The sequence below is a fragment of the Hippichthys cyanospilos genome, chromosome 7 (assembly GCF_059441005.1).
Source record: "Hippichthys cyanospilos isolate Australia breed blue-spotted pipefish chromosome 7, RoL_Hcya_1.0, whole genome shotgun sequence".
In the NCBI taxonomy this organism is placed as follows: Eukaryota; Metazoa; Chordata; class Actinopteri; order Syngnathiformes; family Syngnathidae; genus Hippichthys; species Hippichthys cyanospilos.
In genome coordinates, this window is record NC_142375.1 from 12,511,275 (window position 1) to 12,529,636 (window position 18,362).

Sequence of the window (18,362 nt, forward strand, 5' to 3'; positions counted from 1 at the left end):
CTTAGTTACTGTTTTGACAGTTTTTACTCTTCAACAACAGTATTTTATATATAGATGTTACGAGAAGGGTTAAGTCAATCTTGACATTTGATACTTATACGTGTCAACCCGGAAACGATCGTTTGAGGAAGGCAAAAGTTTCTTGTAGTTGCTGTTACTCTTTGGCTTAGCAGCTCACCGGCCTGCCTACGTGGCGGGGCGGAAGAGGAGCCGCCGGCTGGTACCAAGCGGGTGAGTTACGCTGTCACTTTCACTCACCAAAACAATGCAAAGTTTGCATGCTTCCGCCAGTGTACACGACAAACACGTTTCACTAAACTATCTACACTATTGACGGCGTTTTTGTGCAATGAGACGATCACCTGGAGGAAAATCGTCTCGTTTGCAATCGTGCGCTGCGGTGTACGTATATTTGCCATTTGGGGGCGGTTTGTCATCTTCATTTGTGATATGAATAGTTTAAGAGAACTTCTGAAACGTGGGTAAGACTTTTACTTTATTGTCATACTTTTAAATGGCTGCTTTGGTTAGTTTAAATGACGACGACGATGATGCATGCCAGCATTTTTTTAATAATACTTTTGTTTGTTACTGATATTGATTTGATTTTGACAGTGGTTGAGATCTGAATATAAATAAAAAAAAATAAAAAAATCTGATCCAAGATTCTGAACACTGTGCGTACACAAGACAGAATGACACAGCGGCTGTGAATATGTGCAGTTGATAACCACCAGGGGGCAATGTGCTACTGTTTGGCTAAAAATCAAGTAGCTACTGTACGTACTACTGTATACAGCATTTGTTTTTGCTGTGATTTGCTTTTTGCGTACTTTTAATGTATTCGTTAAACTCTACAGTTGTAATTTTAAGAAGGTTTTGTTTTCTTCCCATGCCCCGATTTCTGTCAATAACTAGTTTGAGTAATGTAGCCGTTTTTAAACAGTGACTAGACTTTGAATAGTAAAAAGTTAATTTGCAAATGTACTTGATTCTATTTTTTTCGAAATGCGCACCCACCTTGGGTTGTTTTAATGCTCGCCGTTCAAATTTTATGTTACCGTGGCACATCTGAAGCGATTCAAAATGTCCCCAAAAACATTACATTGACATTTTAAATTAGATATATCATACTTACTGAAAAGAATACAGCTTGGCTGACCGAATTTGGCTTGGCCAATCTTTTCAGAGAACACAAAAATGATGACAACTGCGTTATTTAGCGATATACAGCTATAGGAAGCTATTATTTAGTCTGTAATTAATTTGATGACCAAATAATTTTTGTTGCACAATTAAATACTTTTAATAACGCATTTTCCACTTGCTGTCAACTGAAAATGCCATCCCATATGCTGAAGGCACAGTTAATGACTTATCTGAGTCTTGGCCTCAAATAATGATTTATATAATTCTGAAGCCCATGGGAGGATAGAATTTGTATGACAACAGTGCAGTTCTGTGGAGTATATTAAAAACAGTACTCATCTCCACTTTCAGATCATCATGTCCCAGTCTGCCCCCTCGGATGCAGAGAGCCTCCCTCCACCTGGACTACCACAGCACTCCGACCTCTGCTGTGACCACAATGAGCAGGAAATCCCCTCAGCACCCATGGAAGTTCAGCAGGCTCCGCAGATCCTGGAAAGTGTCACGCAGACCACTGAGGACGTGACTGAGGACACCAGAGACCCCCAAGCAACCGCCGAGAGTCAACTGGAGTCTGAGGGTCAGCTGACTGAATGTGACCAGTCAGTGAGCCTTGAGCCAGATGCTACGGAGGAAGAGAAAAATGGGGAGGTTGGTCATTTAGCAAGCAAGATAGATGCAGTCGGTAAATTAGCACGTGCAAGATGACAAGATGACACTGTACAAAAATAGTGATAATCTGAGTTAACTAATTTGTACTTAATATTTTTATGAAAAGTTTTATGTTAATTCTGGACGATTTTAATTTTGACATGAATGTATTATTCAAAACTTTATGTACTAATGTATACACTTTTAAACCACTCATTCAGCCACTTGTGCATAACCCCTATTTTACAATTTTGGTTCTTTTCAAATAATCGATTTTTAAAATGACAAATGAATTCCATTTATTGCCCAGCCCTCTCACAATGGTTGTGAATGGATGATGAGACACCGGCACATGCCAAACAAATGTGTTGTTGTGCGCAGAGCTCAGGTCAGAGGAACGATCAAGTTTGGGGAGGTTGGGGTTCATGGGGCAAATCCCTTCTTAGCAGCGCCACATCCACAGTGGGTATGTCTCACTCGTGAACTCCTCCATCTTTCTTCTGTCTCCTGTGGATTTTTATGTTTTTCTCCTGGAATGTGACAGGTCATAGTCTCACATCGGTCAAGGCGAAGGCGGGAGAAGCTCTGCGTCTCCACAAGACCTCCGTAGGGGAGGAGGCCAAAGAGGAAGTGGACGACATAAGGAAGGAGAAGCCAGAGGGAGTGGAGGAAAACGTTCAGCTGACAGGTCTGGAAGAGTCCGCCTCTCCCAGCACTGCAGCCTCCAACAGGGGCGTGTTCTCCGCCATCTCCAATGCTGTTCACAACACGGTTAGAATACTTACACTTTTAACCGCAAGGACAAAAAGTGTTTGCTTTTTTCATTGCGAAATCTCCACTATTTGAGTATTTGCCTAACTTAAAAAATGTTCCATTTTATGTCACTCTTTTATGGGACTCTTAGAGTAAATCTGTGATCAGCGGTGGTCTAGATGCTTTGGAGTTCATTGGAAAGAAGACCATGAACGTTCTGGCTGAAAGTGATCCAGGTTTCAAAAAGACTAAGACATTGATGCAGAAGACTGCCTCACTTAGTCAGGTATGGTAAGAAATTGAGGTGTGCCAAAAATCAAGTCACAAAAAAAAAGTTTCATTTACTATGATTCAGAATCTATATAAATGATTCAAATTCAATTTTTATAATTTAAACAACTCAATCAAGTCTTGACGGTTTCTGTATGACTACGCCAGACACGCGAAGAGATCATTACAATATATTATGCTTTTATTTTGAGGCTGGCCTTTGCGGCGGTCATTGCTGCCTGCTATAGCTTTACTCCTCCTCACAACTCACTTTCGATTGCCATCACATCACGTCTTTAACAACATCAAAAAACGATAAACTGCATTAAAAAATCATATACGATTGCTGTTTAAGAACACTAAGAAACTGCTTGTCAGTTACGCTGTCATTGTACAATACAGCAAAAAGCTCCGGTGTCAGCGCTAGCTGCTAACGATATGGTGCATTCCAATGAGGTTGGACAATCCCAACACAAATAGAAAAAAAGGCCATCTTTGCATTAAACTTTAATATATCTGAACAATGTGTGTTTTCTATCAATCTATAAAAACCAGCATCTATCCAGAATAAAGATAACGGTGAAATTACTTTGACATAAGTAGGTCGGCGTGGTTCTATATTTGTTTGGACTGTTGTTTTGTAGCTGTTGAAGGAAGCCAAGGAGAAGGAGAGAGCACGTCTGAGCAACCAACCCATCAGTGCACCTACTGCTCACTATGGGATACTTTTCGATGACTATCAAGGCTTGTCTCACTTGGAGGCTCTTGAGATCCTGTCTAACGAAAGCGAGGCAAAGGTCAGCCTATACTCTGAAGAAATAACCAAAAATATACATATATCTATTTAAATCTAGAGAGAAAGAGCCTGGAGAGTGTGAATTGAGAGTGTGGCACCCACAGGTCCAAGCATACCTCTCCTCCCTGGAGGAAGAAGAGCAGGAGGAGATGAAGAAGGAGCTGATTTTCATCAAGAATGTCTTCCTTAAGCAAGAAGAGGAAAAGGAAGTGGAGACTGGGAATGAAGACCAGGCAAAGGGTAAATCCACGTGGTGATAATTTGAATTTAAAATCATGTTCCATATTTGAAAATATTGCGTTATAATCAGGACTAATTCCTCACTATTGTAAACCCTTTCCTAACCTTTCCAGCAATTTTGAAGCTGTAGAAATCTAAACTACCCAAATGGCAACATTAGTGGCTTTGCGGGGGACCATTTTTTCAATATGTTTACTTTTGTTGACGAGGCTGCACCTTGTGAGTTTTGCTGAAGTCACAAGATAAACTCAAGTCACCCATCACATGATATGTATGAAATTACACAAAAGCACGGCATTTGAACCTCCATTTTTTTTTTGGGTGACCATGAAGGCCTGTTTGAAAAGATAGTTTAGAGTATCACTCAAAATGCTTCAATTGTAACTGTCTATTATGTGTTTGTCTATATTCTTGTAGAAGCCAATGAAGTAGATGAAGAGTTTATGAGTATTCTGACTGAGTTGCTGTTTGAGCTTCATATTGCTGCTACACCAGACAAACTCAATAAGGTAAGATGACTGTTAATATGTTGGGCCACAAAAAATGCTATCAATACAACAGTTTTTCAAGTGACGGATGTAAATAATCTTTTGGCCGGAGTAAAGAACAGGGCCGGACTTGCCTACCATTATCTACAGTACAGTGTATGCAATGGCTTATCAAAAGTATCTTACAGCCAAAATTAATCGCCAAGCAATTAGTTCATATCATTTGCACTCTAAAAACAGATGAAAAAAACATTATGGGACAAAAAAGGACCCACTCATTTTTTAGGCAATTTTGACCTATGTTTTTGGGTTATTTTGCACAAAATAACATAATTTTTTATGACCCATGCAGAATAACTCAAAGTTGCGTCCTTGGTGTTTCGTTGACCCTCAACGGGCTTTTAACGCAGCTGATTTTAGAGGGCGTCACCACGGAAGGAAATGACGCTAATCTCAAGCTGTTATGTGTCATTGTTGATATGATGACAAATTGTATTGCATCGAATCATGCAGATTCGTATGATTATAATGCATCAGGATATCTGACAGCTCATAATTGTGCATCCCCAGGCTCGGATGAGCGCCCACGAATGGGTGAGGAAGGTGGAGCGGCCTGTCACGACGGAGACAGTTGGCACGGAGACGCGGGAGCAGTCTGGAGGAGAGAAGGAGGAGGCGGGGGATGAAGGAGCGGCTCAGGAGGAGAAGAGGGAGGAGGAGGCAAAAATGAAGGATGAGGACCAGCTCAAAACCGTGGAGGCAAAATGTTGTCAGGAGGAAGAAGAGACAAAAATGAAGCAGGAGGACGGGTTCAGATCCGTGGAGGTGAAGTGCCGTCACAGTGGTGGGTGAGGGCATAAATGGAGAGATCAATACTCGTGATGTCATTCAGTCCGTGTCCTTGTGTGTGTCTGTTGTGTAGGCTGTCTATATGTCTTCAGTGGGAAGTCTGGCCGAAGTGACAGCCCGGAGTATTGAGCAGCTCCACAAGGTGGCAGAACTTATCCTACATGGCCAAGAACAAGAGCAGGAGAAACCGGCAAGGGATCAGGCTCTTGTCCTCACCAGGTGTGTGTGTGTGTGTGTATGTGTGTGTGTGTGTGTGTTTTTCTTTTTCTCTGTGCATGTTTAAGAGGATGCATGCTGTCTTTGTGTGAGTGTGTTTTTATTTCCGCACTGCGCTTTCCTGGCAGGTTGACATGCGCCATGTGCAAGGAGTTGGAATGCCTGGCCCAAAAGTTCTCACAAACACTACTGCTTGTTGGGGTAAGCGTGAACCAGCATGTGTTGGATGTTCAAGGCAGAGAACAAATTCAGTGTGAATATCATACACACTTGTCATTGTCAGTGTCAGAGGAAAGCTGAGGAGCTGAGCCCGCTGGTTGACAGCGTGCTGCTGGAGGTGAGAGCTGCACCTCTTTTAACGCCACTTACAATTCATGAATGAACGTACATATGTTCATATGTTGAGAAACACTGTTCCATGTGCACCGAAGTGCTGATCTGAATTAGAAAGCGGTGCTGTCATTATGATAGAAGTAAAACTGTTAGTAGTACACGTTCAAATGCTTGGCTATGAAAGTGTGAATAGTTTCAGCCAGTCAGCAGAAAAAAAAGTTACAATTACAGTTAAGCATGACCTTATTCTACTTATACTGTATCTAACTATAATAAATATATTTCTGAAGCATTCGGATCCAGGCCAGCATCAGGCATTGAATTGAGGTTTTTATCAAATTGTTGTGTCACATCATTTATGTTTCTGTAAATCCATAGTAGATTTTCCTGACAGGAAACAAATGTGATTATAACTGTGTCCATCGATAACATTTTTAAAACTCTAATACTTTATTTATGTTAAAACCTTAGAAAAAGTAAAATAGCATGACTGAATATTACTAGGAGTGAATTGAGTCCTCCAGTTAGTTGAGTACCTTGGTCAAAAATACTTGAGGCTTATTCAACATACAGTACCTGCTTATTAGTGCTCACATAAAAAAAAAAAAAAATGCCAATATGCCAATCGCAGCATTTGTTAATGTTCTACATGACAATAAAACACACTGGAAACAGGATTACGAGACCAACTTCAAAATACGTCTCATTTTAACAATGTTACACAATATATGCACACGAATACCTTGGGTGGTTTATTTGGAAGTTCTTCCCAGGAGCACATAGTGGTGAACGACTCACTTGACTCATTTTTGTATTGCAGAGCTGCTCTCAGCCTGTCATGAACCCGTTTCTCTCAAAATTAACAGCACAACGTCATCATGAAATGATATTCAATCACCAATTAATACAGCCTGCATTTTGCAGCGGCTCCGTCGTTTACAATAAATTAGCCGCTAGCTAGATGCGCTCGAGTGCTCCCTCACGGCTGGGGTAAGCAATTGGATGACTTTTCAAAGGCAGTTTAATAGATGTAAATGCTGACAGCCGAACACAGTTGCCGTTCCTACTGATCACCTGTGAACAAAGCAGGCTGACTTAAATGTGCTTTTTCAGTGCATGAAGAATTCTCAAGGAGAGAGATTTATCCAAAGGGGAAAGTAGTTTGCACCTATGCACAGTTTAACCTGAAGTTAAAAAAAAGGTGTTGATCATCAGAAAAATTACAAAATATGGTCATTTATAAAATGTAAATGTCTTTGTGGTTTGAAATTATTTTTTACCTTGTAAAAATGATATTGTTTTATCTTTATCGGAATACTCAATATTTAATGTGAGTTTTATGTCGCATATCCAAATACCTAAACGTTCGATAGCTGCAGTACTAAATACCACATAAAAAAGTGTGCTTTGCACTTCAAATATTTGCTGTTAAATATCACAAAAGGCCAATAAGTTAACAGTTATCAATTATATGTCTCAGCTTTTATGATGCTAGAGCCTTGCTGACCCCTATCATGCACACTTGTACATCATAGGAAGGACAGATTTTAGTGAACTTCCAACTAGATAGTCCACACTTGATATTTTGCTGTCATAGAACCAAAGAAACACTTTTTCCCGGTTTTTGAAATTGTGTCACGACAATGATGTTGATTAGGTTCTTTGCTTTATTATCATCAGGGCTCCAACAGTACCAACTACATCCAGAATGCCTTTCAACTTCTGCTGCCCATCCTGCAGATCTCCCACATTGAGAGCCAACGCTGCAGAACCTGCACAGAACATGCAGCACACGTGCAGCACTAACACACGCACACACAAACTATTGTACAGAAAGGGTAACAAAACTCCACACTTAGAGCTTCTAATTACATTGTCAGAAGCTGTTTATTTATGTATATAATCCAAGGCCACAACACAATTGACATGATAAATGGTACACATGCAGCCTCTGTGTGTGACTAACCCTTTTGTTGTTTTTGTAACGTGGCTTCTTGCTTAATACAAAGATAATTTTTCAAATTTTACAGCTCAAATTTGTTGGTGTATTAATATACGGTGTTCCCTTTTTTTGTGCTTATTGGGGACTTGGAAACCCCCCACAATAAGTGAGTTCCATAAAGTAGGATTTGCTCCCGCAATGGGCATAAATCAAGTGAATGAAATGTGTTTAATAAGACATTTCCTACCGTTTTTCCCATCGTAGTACAGAGGCATGTGTCTCTTTCTGGGCCCAAACTTTTATTTACACAGTGCCTCACAGCGTGATGAGCAGCCGCTAATTCACCAATGCAAGTTTTCTTAAAAGGCCAGACCCAAGTCAGGTCCAATTTATTTCCAAAGAACATTTAAAAAAGACAATTTTCAACCAAAGTGCTGTACAATAAAATAATATTGCAGATAAAACATAAAACACAGGCTGTTAGACTGCTTCAGACTCCGCGTTAAGCCTGAGCATTGGAGTGTTATTGCAGTTGATCAGGTAGGCGCCGCTGCAAAGTGAGTCTTTTGGGGAAAAGAAAAAAAACATGAAGCACTGAAGCTGCAAAAGTTGAAGCGCAAAGTGGCGAGGGAACACTGTATATAAAAATATCTATATCATAAGCGCACTTGCACTCCATTGCCTTGACTGACACAAGAGGAATATTTTCCTCTTAAAACGCCAGTATTTGTGATTCCTGTATTTTTATGTATTAGATGACCTCTAACCCCTCCAATTGATACTGCCTTGATGGAATAAATATTTGACCAACGTTCACCCAGCCCGGGTCCAATGCAATTGGCATGTATAGCTATGAAATAAATGCTCTGATGAGACCTCAAGTATGTTCACAGTAATTCTGTTATTCTTGTTAGTTGTTTTTACAAACACTTTTAGTGTACTGCCTAATGTTGCCTTTCATCCACAGTGGTATCGCTTAGAAAGCCGTAGAAAAAATATTTAATTCCTTTTAGCCGTGCAATGGAAAAGACACTCTGCAATGCAATGTTTATGAACATTTGAAATTGAAGTCACTTTAAACTTCATACACATCCCAGGCATTCTTTCTCACTTTTAAGCCATTGGCAGATGATGTCATGTGTATTTTTTGTTTTGTTTTTCTTTTTGTGAGACTAAAGCTGTGTTCCGGCCATCACCAGCTCAGCTCCTTTGTGAGGGAAACTCACTGTTGGACGGTGATAAAGATTAGCTGTAAGAGAAATATCGTTACAGTTGTGAAAATGTTAGACTCGCACGGGCAATCGTTAAGAATTCAAAATAAATACATGATGGATTTTACAACACAGACTTCACATTTAAATAAGTCTGAAATTAAAACATGAATTGCTCACTCAGGCAGCATTTATATAATTTATATACAGTATGTATACAGACTGCTGTATGGATATAGACTGCAAATGAATTTGATTTTAAAACCTAGAGACCAACAATTCCAATCAGCAGCTCAGCTGTTGCAGTGAATGTGGTCCCATGAGCATCTGTTTACCAGTTCCATAGCAGTGGTCCACATGTCCGACAGGTACAGTTTCTCCATCATCTGAAAAATAAAGACATAAAGATCATAAGCTGTAAGCGTTTATGACCATTTTTATTATCGTTTGTGCTGCAGCGTGTTTGCAATAATGATTTCCTACCAGCTACTTCCACCTCTTCAATAGATGACAGGCCTGTCACGGAAAAACAATAGTTATATCAACGTCATGTTTGACGTTTATTTCTTCTTTATTTCATTTTATTACTGACCTGAGCGTGGGTGAGGCTCATAACTGTGATGGGTTCTCCCTTGAAGCAATTGGATAATTAATGTCATGTAACTTTACATGCGCGTACACATAAAATTAAAATATGCCAGAAATGTACCTTTCAGAATGCTGATCTGTGTACCATTACGTCCATCTTATCAAGGGCACATTGGATTTGATATTATCAATACAACAATAAAAAGAGATACATCCAAAAAAAAAGAAGAAAAAAACAACTCAAGCCTAAAACCAAATTTAAAACCCCAAACATTTCAACATTTCTAACATTTCAAATCCTGATTTGCAACCTAACAAGTTTGAAACCCTACTTTCAAACCCTGACCATAGTTTTAACCCTGAAACCTGAACCTTGTTTTGAACCCAAGTTTAAAACAATAAGCCTAGTTTGAAAACCATTGAAACACTAATTCACCCAATCTAACCCTAGCACGAGTTTGACGCAATGCCCCAAATTTGATACAGTACTTCAACCCTTGTTTGAGCCTGATTTGTAAGGTAGGAAATTCTTATTATTCATCTAATTCAATTCAGATTTTTTTTTTTTATCTACACTTCGATTCAGAACCAGTTTTTGATTTAAAGCGATTAATCATTCAAACTGTTTGATTCACAAAGATTTTTGTTTTGCTCTATAGCTATGCGAAGATATTAGCAGTTATTAACGTTTTGTGCCAACGTTGAGTCTGTTTCTGTCAGAGTTGAAATGTCTGAGTGCGTTTGAATGCTCCACATAGCAGCTAGTACTAACGCTGGAGACTTGTGCCATATTGTATAACGACAACGTAAAAGAAGAACGGTTTCTCAGTGTAAAATGGACTTTGGATGTTGTATTTGATTTTAAATCATACTAAATGAGTATTTTGATTCTTCTGTGAATCGATTTTTCAGCACTAACCTTGGTTTAAAATCCTAATTTCAAACACCGACCCTGTTTTATAACCCCAATTTGTAACCCTAAATATAGTTAAAAATCAGATAAACGATTTTGAAACTTATTGTTGCTATACAGTACTATATTGCAGTATTTAATAGCCATTTGTTGCCCTTTGAACCCCCCCCCCCTCTCACTTTTGCTTTAAACTCACTTTACTATGCCAGGAGAATACTCATTTCAGGAATAAATGCAGCATACAGTAGATACATATATGAACTGTATATTATTTTCTTTCTTTCACCTTTCAACTGCTGCCCAGTGAAGCCATAACCATGACGATGCACTTTCTCTGACGGACAGAAAACGTGCAGGCAGAGTCTATAAACCACTTTGGGTGCTTTGTGTGCATTGAAGTGAGTCTATGAGGCTATGTCTTACTGCAGCAGCTTCTGCACCGCTTCATTTGTCTGAGGAAGGCCACAGTCAAAGTCAGCAATACCACACATAGAAGAACCAGCCAGAGGACCCTGAAAACTGCACCCCACTTGTCTGGACCAGAGACAGCAGAGACAACACGGACTATGAACAATTACATCAGAATACTTTAGTAAGAACTCGCACAAGATCTTTTCAAAAAATCTGCCGTTGTTCAAATGATACTAAGATGTTACTGATATTCATTCCTGCACAAACCTTCTTGTGTCTTTAGAAACTTCTTGCTGTCTGTCGCCGATGGAATGGTGTAATTTGACAATCTCAGCAGACAAACGACATGATAGGATGTCTCTGAAATGGGTGATGCTGGCAAACAGCAATAAGATGCCACACTGTGACCTCCATCAATAGTTCCAGTCACAGGAGGCTGAAGGCGCAGGGAGCTGGAATTACTGTGGCCATATAAGGTGAACTTCAGGAAGTTAGCGTCACCAAGTTGGAGTTTCACTGAGACTTCTACGTGAACATTTGCAGCTGGAGATGCAAAATATATATATATATATATCAATTGTTGTCTCTTTTAGACTAAACTAATGAGCTTTAACACAAGAAACAATTTCAGATTTAATATTTGCTATTGAGTGAGACCATGAAGAAATGTACGTATTAAATGACTGTACATTTAGCATATTGAGAGCTTTTTCTGCTATTCCGGTTAACATAGGCTAAATTAAATTATATCTAATTAGGTGTCTGCGTGTACAAAATCTCATCCAGAGAGGTATCTTAAAAGGGAAGTCAAGTAAAATTTAACTCTTTACTATAATATGGTCTGTGCGCCCTAATTAGTCAAAACACGGCATTCTGATTAACGTAGCAGTTGTGGAATATCAATTAAGCCTTTCAGTGCCGAGGACGAGAATTTTATTCTTGTAAAATATTTAGGATGTGTGTCAATGACAAGAATTCTTATCAGTTATGTTTGTTTTTTTTAAATAAATGGATGGATAACACCCGTGGCCAGCGCTCTCCTTAATATTATGCCAATGGAGCACTGTGGTTATATATACACGCAAACTATTCTTTTGCCAAATTGTGTCAAAGTCACTGTTGTGACAACACATTTTTTCACAAAAAAGCTTTTTTTTTTTTCCTTTTGTCCAAAATAGCTTGGTGTCACTTCAAGACAATAAACATGTTCAGCAGTACCTGAAAGTGTGTTATTCTCATTTGATTCCGCCACACTCCCTTGTGTTTCACACAAGTACCAACTATTGTGTGGCTCTTCACTCCTTGCATCTTCTGACGTAGGGCCTCTGTCAACTTCGCTCTCGTCACACTTTTCATGCCATTCCTCACCTCCCGGGATAAGAGGAGGGTCACATGACATCTTCCTCGCTGGCTTGTGTCGTTCACAAGGCAAACACACAAGGTTGACTTTTGACACTGAAGGAGAGCGTAGAATCTAAATATTAGGCAGTCATTTGAACATGTGGAAAGTGGAGAAAATTGACTCTCGAGTAAACAAATCATGGGAGCATAAAACTGAAAAATAAAATGTGTCCGACAAGAAAAAGAAGTTAGGGAAACCAGTCTGAGCACGTGGCTCAAAGCCAAGAGAGGAAATTGTGTTTTCAAAGTTACACAAGGCGGAACCTATCTACTACGGCAATGGTGGTGGAGTGGAGCTCGAAGGCATAAACCGCATCAACGGCCAAAAAAGGCTCAATCCATTGCATCAACATATCGTAACGTGACATAAAGTGACTCATAAATCCTCAATAAATTGTACCCAGGCCAAATTTAGAATCCAAATACTGTTTTCACCTTCTTTTGTTTTCATATCCTTTCTAAATAAAGGTTTATCCAAATGTGTAGTGGATTAGAATGCTCTAAAATCTTCCAGAAATTGCCACCAATATTTTGTATTTCCCAAAAGATTGTGTTTCGTTTAGAGGTTTTTACTTGACGAACCAAGGACCTTGTACGAAGCTGGCCAAGAAATGCAAAGCTGTATTTAAAAACTGTAAAACACCCATGCATTGCATACTGTATGACACGTTTACATTTATGAAAAACAATCTGCAGTTTGGAATAGGCTACCTTAGGAGATGGCTTCAAGAGAAGCACTCATGATGTCGGCACAACATGACAAACTAAGACGCGCTCCCTGTGAAATAATCTATAAAAACGGAACGTAAACATACTCATTCATTCCCCACCTTTGTATAAAGTGAAGAAATCCGGGAGGCAGATGATGAAGATGAAGATCACAAGGACGAGAAGCTTCGTCACGATTGACCTTGTCATGTTGACACTCACCTACACGCACACACACTCAAACATACACACTCCCTAGTGTGACTTTGGACTTAACTATGTGCCTCCCTCATTTCTTTGCTGCAGGCCAAGTCTCCAAAAAATAAGCTCACGGTTGAAGACGAGGCATGTGGTGAAGCAACGCTGCGTTTCAACGTTTCTCTTCCGCTCATATGCTTCCTGTGGTCTTCACACCGTGAGTGACAAATGGATCTACTGGCACAATGTGAGTCAAAATGTCGAGTGTCTGAGTGAGTGGAAAGCCAGGGTGGGATTTACTGTAAATGCAACGATATGCCCCCCACAACAGATGAGGCGTAGGATTTAGATTTGAGCGTGTGTTTAGAGGGTGCCGTTACTGTTATAACAGGTCTGATTTGAGTGGATCTATATATGCCTAAACCAACGATTCGAACGAATCGTTCTTTATATAGCACTTTAAAAAAATAGTCTGTGCTGCGTAAATTGTGTCTGCACACGTGGTGAAATTGGCCATGCAATAACATACACAGGGGGACAAGTAAGTTAACGCAACCAATAAACAAACAATAAATGATAAATACAGATAATTTAAAGAAAAAACTGAACATCACATAACTCAAATCGAACCAAAAGACATCTAATTATATAATCAAGCCATAAAGATAATAATAGAAAAGACAAAAAAATGGTTTCATTACTATGACTTCCTGATTCTATGGATCGCTTGTATGCAGACGGTCATTGTCATTTCTTCCCTATAAAAAGGTCCGTGCAAAGAGTGGGGCAAGCCCCCCTGGGGGCGCGTATGACTCCAAGGAGCAGACCTGCGTGTGGCGTATGAAGTGTAATTGCACATACACGACACTAGGTGGTGCAGTGGCACTTTCATCGTCAAAGTCTGTAAAACGCTATAAACTTTTCAATCTACTGTCAGCAACATTCAAAAAAATCTAAATCACATTAATCATTCATGTGATTCAGAAAAAAATCTGCACAATGATTTTACCTTTTTCTTTAGGTTCAAATGTTTGAGATATTGAAGCTCAATTTAATTGTATTATTATTTATTGATCTGAAAAATATTTTTTTCAGCATTCAACAGTTCAGTTTGTCAAAAAATGTTTCTTGTTTAAATATGGATTGACAATTTGTATGTATTCGTACATTTATGCATTTTAAGTTTTTTTTTTCTGTTTCAGACTAACCTATAACTTGTATAAACCCAGTAAAAAGTAAAGTAAAAAATTGTTAAAAGTTGATTAATATTGCTTTTTTTATTTTGTTAATGTTAAATCATAGGATATCATTTTTGACAAGGATCTGTGCTCATTTGTGCTGGTATCGGTTGATCTGGAGCAGTTTCATGGCCACAGACTAGAAATTACAATTTCAAAGAATAGAAAATTGCCATTAAATTAATGAAAGTTTAAGGAAATTTGTGTTTTGGAATAGTTAGAGCTTTCTTTAAAAAGCTCTGTCACTGTTTTCTTTTTTTTTTTTTCAGGGGCGTGGGGGTGATTTTGTGAATCAAATAGATTAGTGGTCGTTTATTTTGGTACCAGTGACTACTCAAGAGTTGAGTTAGCTATTATACATATACATAGTCGTGTTTTAAAATCTGGTAACTGTGTTGCTTTGGCTGCTGGCAATGATAATCATTTATCAACAGTCAATTCTAAAAATAACCTACAGGTAAAAAAAAAAAAAAAAGTTTTTTTTTTTTTTTTCTTGTCCACTGGCTTGCCTTCACTTGATGTGCTTTGGCAGTGAAGTGTCTTGGCAGTCCTGAGACACTCACTTTCATACAGTGGAAGTCACGGCTGCCAGGTTAAGTCTTGTCTCTGCTACCCAGATGAAGCTGCTAAAATGAGACACACACACACACACACACAAAAACGCTTTATATTTATTGGTTCTGCACTTTATGTGGTTCACATGATGAGAAAACATGCACAATAGAATTTAAGATGAGATTGTCAGTTGTAACAAAACTATTATGCTTACTGTTGTCGCTGCATTGGTGATCCGGAAGTGCTTTGTAATGGGAGCAAAATAATGTATCCAAAATATTGGAAACACATTTAAGTTTCAAACCTGTGCAACCGTACAGCAGCTTTTCTGACCATTGGAGTCCTAAATGTAAACACACACACATATATATATTGCTGCTCTTCTCAGCAAAGATTTAAATTTTAGTATATGGATACAGTATGTACTATCCGTCTCTAAGCGAGCAACAACACCTCTCTGCTGTCGGCCTGTTGTGTTATTTTAGGTTTGCGTGGGAATCTTGATGTTTATGTCAGAAACCACACGGATATGTGCAATACTGTAGTAAACTTCTGTTCTTTGTTTTGCCCGGCACTACCCAGACACAGCTTGCTAGGACAAAATATTTGTGAATACATAGTACAAGTTCAGAGATTCTGTGAATAAAAGCTTGTATTTTTTTTCTGGCATGCTAATTTAATAGCTGCGGTAATAATTCATTTTAGAGACAATTCGAAGAATCTGAGGTAAAAATCAGGAAATGAAAGCGTGTTTTTCTGTGAGAAAAAGAGGAGGAGTAAGGGGAGGGAGGAGAGCACAATGATTTAGTGCTGTGTAAGCAGTAAGGCGTTGCCGCGAAAGCTTTATGAATCATTTTCTTGAAATTACAAGGTTCCGCATGGAGATGAGGTGCTTTTCATAGGTGAAAAAGGTTGCACTCCCCCATTTTATATTCATCTTGATCACTTTCTGTCCGTGGGCAGCAACATGTCGCTGCAATGTAGCTCAGAATCATTTCTGTAATGTGTATTTCTCTTCCCTTCTTCATCATGTTGAAATGGTCCAATTTTATTGTCACTCAAGGGTTTTCACGGTCACTTGCTTGCTGCCTGGAATCTCTTAGCAGAGAGCTCCATCCCCTTTGTATCCCCTTTTGGCTCTCTCTTCTAATGTCTGTAACCTTTTCTGCGGGATGTAAAAATGCCACGTCAATAAAAGCTTTTCAACATAGCTAAAAAAATCAATGAGCTCCAAGTGCACCTCACTCAGACAATTCTAAGTGCAACAGAAGAAAAGTGCCTTCACTCTATAAATTTAATGTATGAAAATCCCCATGCTCATCGTGGTACTTGAGAATATCTAGTTATGTTTTTAATGACTCGACATAAACATTTACACTGAAAGGGGCTTTATTTGTCTCAATTTGCACCATAAAAGTTTATGGGCCTTTTGGGAAAATCCTTTTTTTTTTTTTTTTTTTGCATGCATGCAGAGCTTGCAATAAAACTGGATCATTAACACAAAACCAACAAATTGCTGATGACCAATTGGTTGGTAGATAGAACACTTTTTTGTACATTAAAAATAATCAACATTAGTTGTTGTGAGAGAGAGAGAGAGAGAGCGAGAGAGAGAGCAAGAGAGAGAGAGAGAGAGAGAGCGAGAGAGTGTTAGTGTGTATCTGCAAGTGCTATAAATAGAGCCTTTCAAGAGGTACTGTTAAAGCGCGATGAAAGATGAGCCGAGCATTTCTATGCCATATATGTAATGCGTCTAGACTACTTTTATCACAATTTCATCAGTGACAATAAAAGGGACCTGCTCACTGATGTTTGAGGTGGGAGTGAAAAAAGGCCCCGAGCATTTCTGGATAATGTTATTCATGTTCTCGCTGGAAAAACAGGCATGTCTTTTTAGTTGGTGGGTTTATGAGCAAGACTGTAAAGTACAGAGCAAGCACGTTTATTGTTCTGTTAAAAGTATTCCATCAACTCTCATCTGTTGATTGCATTCATTTCTCACCCTGCCAGTAAACAAGGTGAAAGCTGAAAGCTCCCCGAGCAGTGAGCTGATGTCCTTGACATGACCCCCTCCTGTAATTATCCCACATAGTGCTGATTAATGCTGAATCACCATCTCTGGCTTGACGCTAACAATGTGCTCATTTGTATTCTCGTCATGTTTCATCTGCTTGTTTCTTTTATCCTGCACTTAGTCACAAACTGCCTTTTGGTGGTTGGAAGCCAGATTGCCCATTTTACACCTATGTCATGATAGCTTCCCGAGCCTAGTGATTATTTTTTATTATGTCCGTAGTAAAAGAAACCACCCGTGACTTTCTCGCTCACTTTTTTTTAGCTTGTCTTGTGCATTACAAAAGTCAACTTGACTTGAATTTATGGTGCTTTTTCCATTCAATTTCAGCAATATATTCATGTTTGACGCTGTCCTAAAGGCAATAATAACATTATAAGTAGTAAAATGTAAATAAATAAATAAGTGCTGAAGCAGTGTGGAGTAAATATTTTGGAATGGCAAACACATTAAAACATTTGCAAGTAGCTTTGGGCATATTTGAAAATATATTCAGTCCCGTTTGCGAATACGTACATTTAAACATATTTGCAAATACATAGGCTAAATTGAATGCCATTTTGTACTAAGTGCATTTTATTAGTCCTCTTTAATCTCAACCTCTATTTGCATCCATATTGCGGCATGGCTTGATCTCGCTTTCTCTCTAAGGTTAATGGTTCAGGTGTGAGGCTACACGAGTAACGGAAGGTGACTTTCCTCAGGCCCAAATATAAAGGAGCTTGAGGATGTTGCCTGCTCAGTTAGAATGCCGAATCCGCACGTTAAAATTGAATTTGCTCCGGGAATGGAAAGAACTGAGGCTGGCTCATGCATATGCAGTGTACGTACCCAGACACAGACTTTGGTTCTGGCTGTAGAGTACATTACTATGTACAGTTCATATTGAATATACAAACTATATTTTACAAGACAGATGGTAATTTACTCATTAGTAGAACTGTGTCCAAAAAAACGGATTAATAAAAGAATCAGGATTCTCATTTCTTATGATTCAGAATGTATGTAACATTTTCCAATGTCGATTTAGATTTTATTAAAGAATCTGCTTTCTGAGAAAGAGTCAACATTACACCACACGCCAACGGTGTCGTGCGAAGGCCAACTTCAAAATAAACACACCAAATGACGCATGGTTGTAAACGCAATGGCCACAGTACGTTTTTATCTTAACGACAGCCTTTGCGGTTTGTGGTTGCTACCGGCTAGCGTTAATCCTCCTGGCAACTCCGTTTTTATTGGCATCGCATCACTTCTCTACCATTAAGAACCCCATGAAACTGTTGATCAAGTCCACCACTGTACGATACAGCACAAGTCTTCAGCCACTGACTGCATGGTGCATTCAATTGCAGTCAGACATTCCAAACTCAGAAAA

General features: G+C 39.0%; 2 protein-coding genes and 1 long non-coding RNA gene across 6 annotated transcripts; 2 read left to right on the forward strand and 1 right to left on the reverse strand.

The window, feature by feature from the left end:
• Window positions 1-90: 90 nt before the first annotated feature.
• On the forward strand, window positions 91-8,568 carry fam114a1 (family with sequence similarity 114 member A1). Its single transcript, XM_088419684.1, has 13 exons — window positions 91-231; window positions 1,501-1,800; window positions 2,182-2,266; window positions 2,345-2,571; window positions 2,705-2,839; window positions 3,468-3,620; window positions 3,724-3,859; window positions 4,277-4,368; window positions 4,918-5,172; window positions 5,270-5,415; window positions 5,541-5,613; window positions 5,696-5,749; window positions 7,426-8,568. Exons 2-13 carry the CDS (start codon window positions 1,507-1,509, stop codon window positions 7,549-7,551), a joined length of 1,776 nt encoding a protein of 591 aa, XP_088275810.1. The 5' UTR covers window positions 91-231; window positions 1,501-1,506; the 3' UTR covers window positions 7,552-8,568.
• Window positions 7,614-13,283, reverse strand: LOC148421096 (uncharacterized). The gene is made up of 9 exons (XM_088419685.1): window positions 13,042-13,283; window positions 12,029-12,265; window positions 10,823-10,933; window positions 10,686-10,733; window positions 9,608-9,643; window positions 9,491-9,529; window positions 9,382-9,414; window positions 9,234-9,284; window positions 7,614-8,936 (listed from the first exon to the last, which is right to left on the reverse strand). The coding sequence occupies exons 1-9, from the start codon at window positions 13,127-13,129 to the stop codon at window positions 8,860-8,862; spliced, it is 720 nt and encodes a 239-aa protein (XP_088275811.1). The 5' UTR covers window positions 13,130-13,283; the 3' UTR covers window positions 7,614-8,859.
• On the forward strand, window positions 9,475-12,027 carry LOC148421097 (uncharacterized). Of its 4 annotated transcripts, none has more exons than XR_015866167.1 (3): window positions 9,475-10,005; window positions 10,704-10,991; window positions 11,094-12,027. It is a non-coding gene; the product is annotated as an uncharacterized LOC148421097 (long non-coding RNA). The 4 variants fall into 4 exon arrangements; XR_015866166.1 differs by having other exon boundaries at window positions 9,481-10,005; window positions 10,745-10,991; XR_015866168.1 differs by having other exon boundaries at window positions 9,490-10,005; window positions 10,828-10,991.
• Window positions 13,284-18,362: the final 5,079 nt, after the last annotated feature.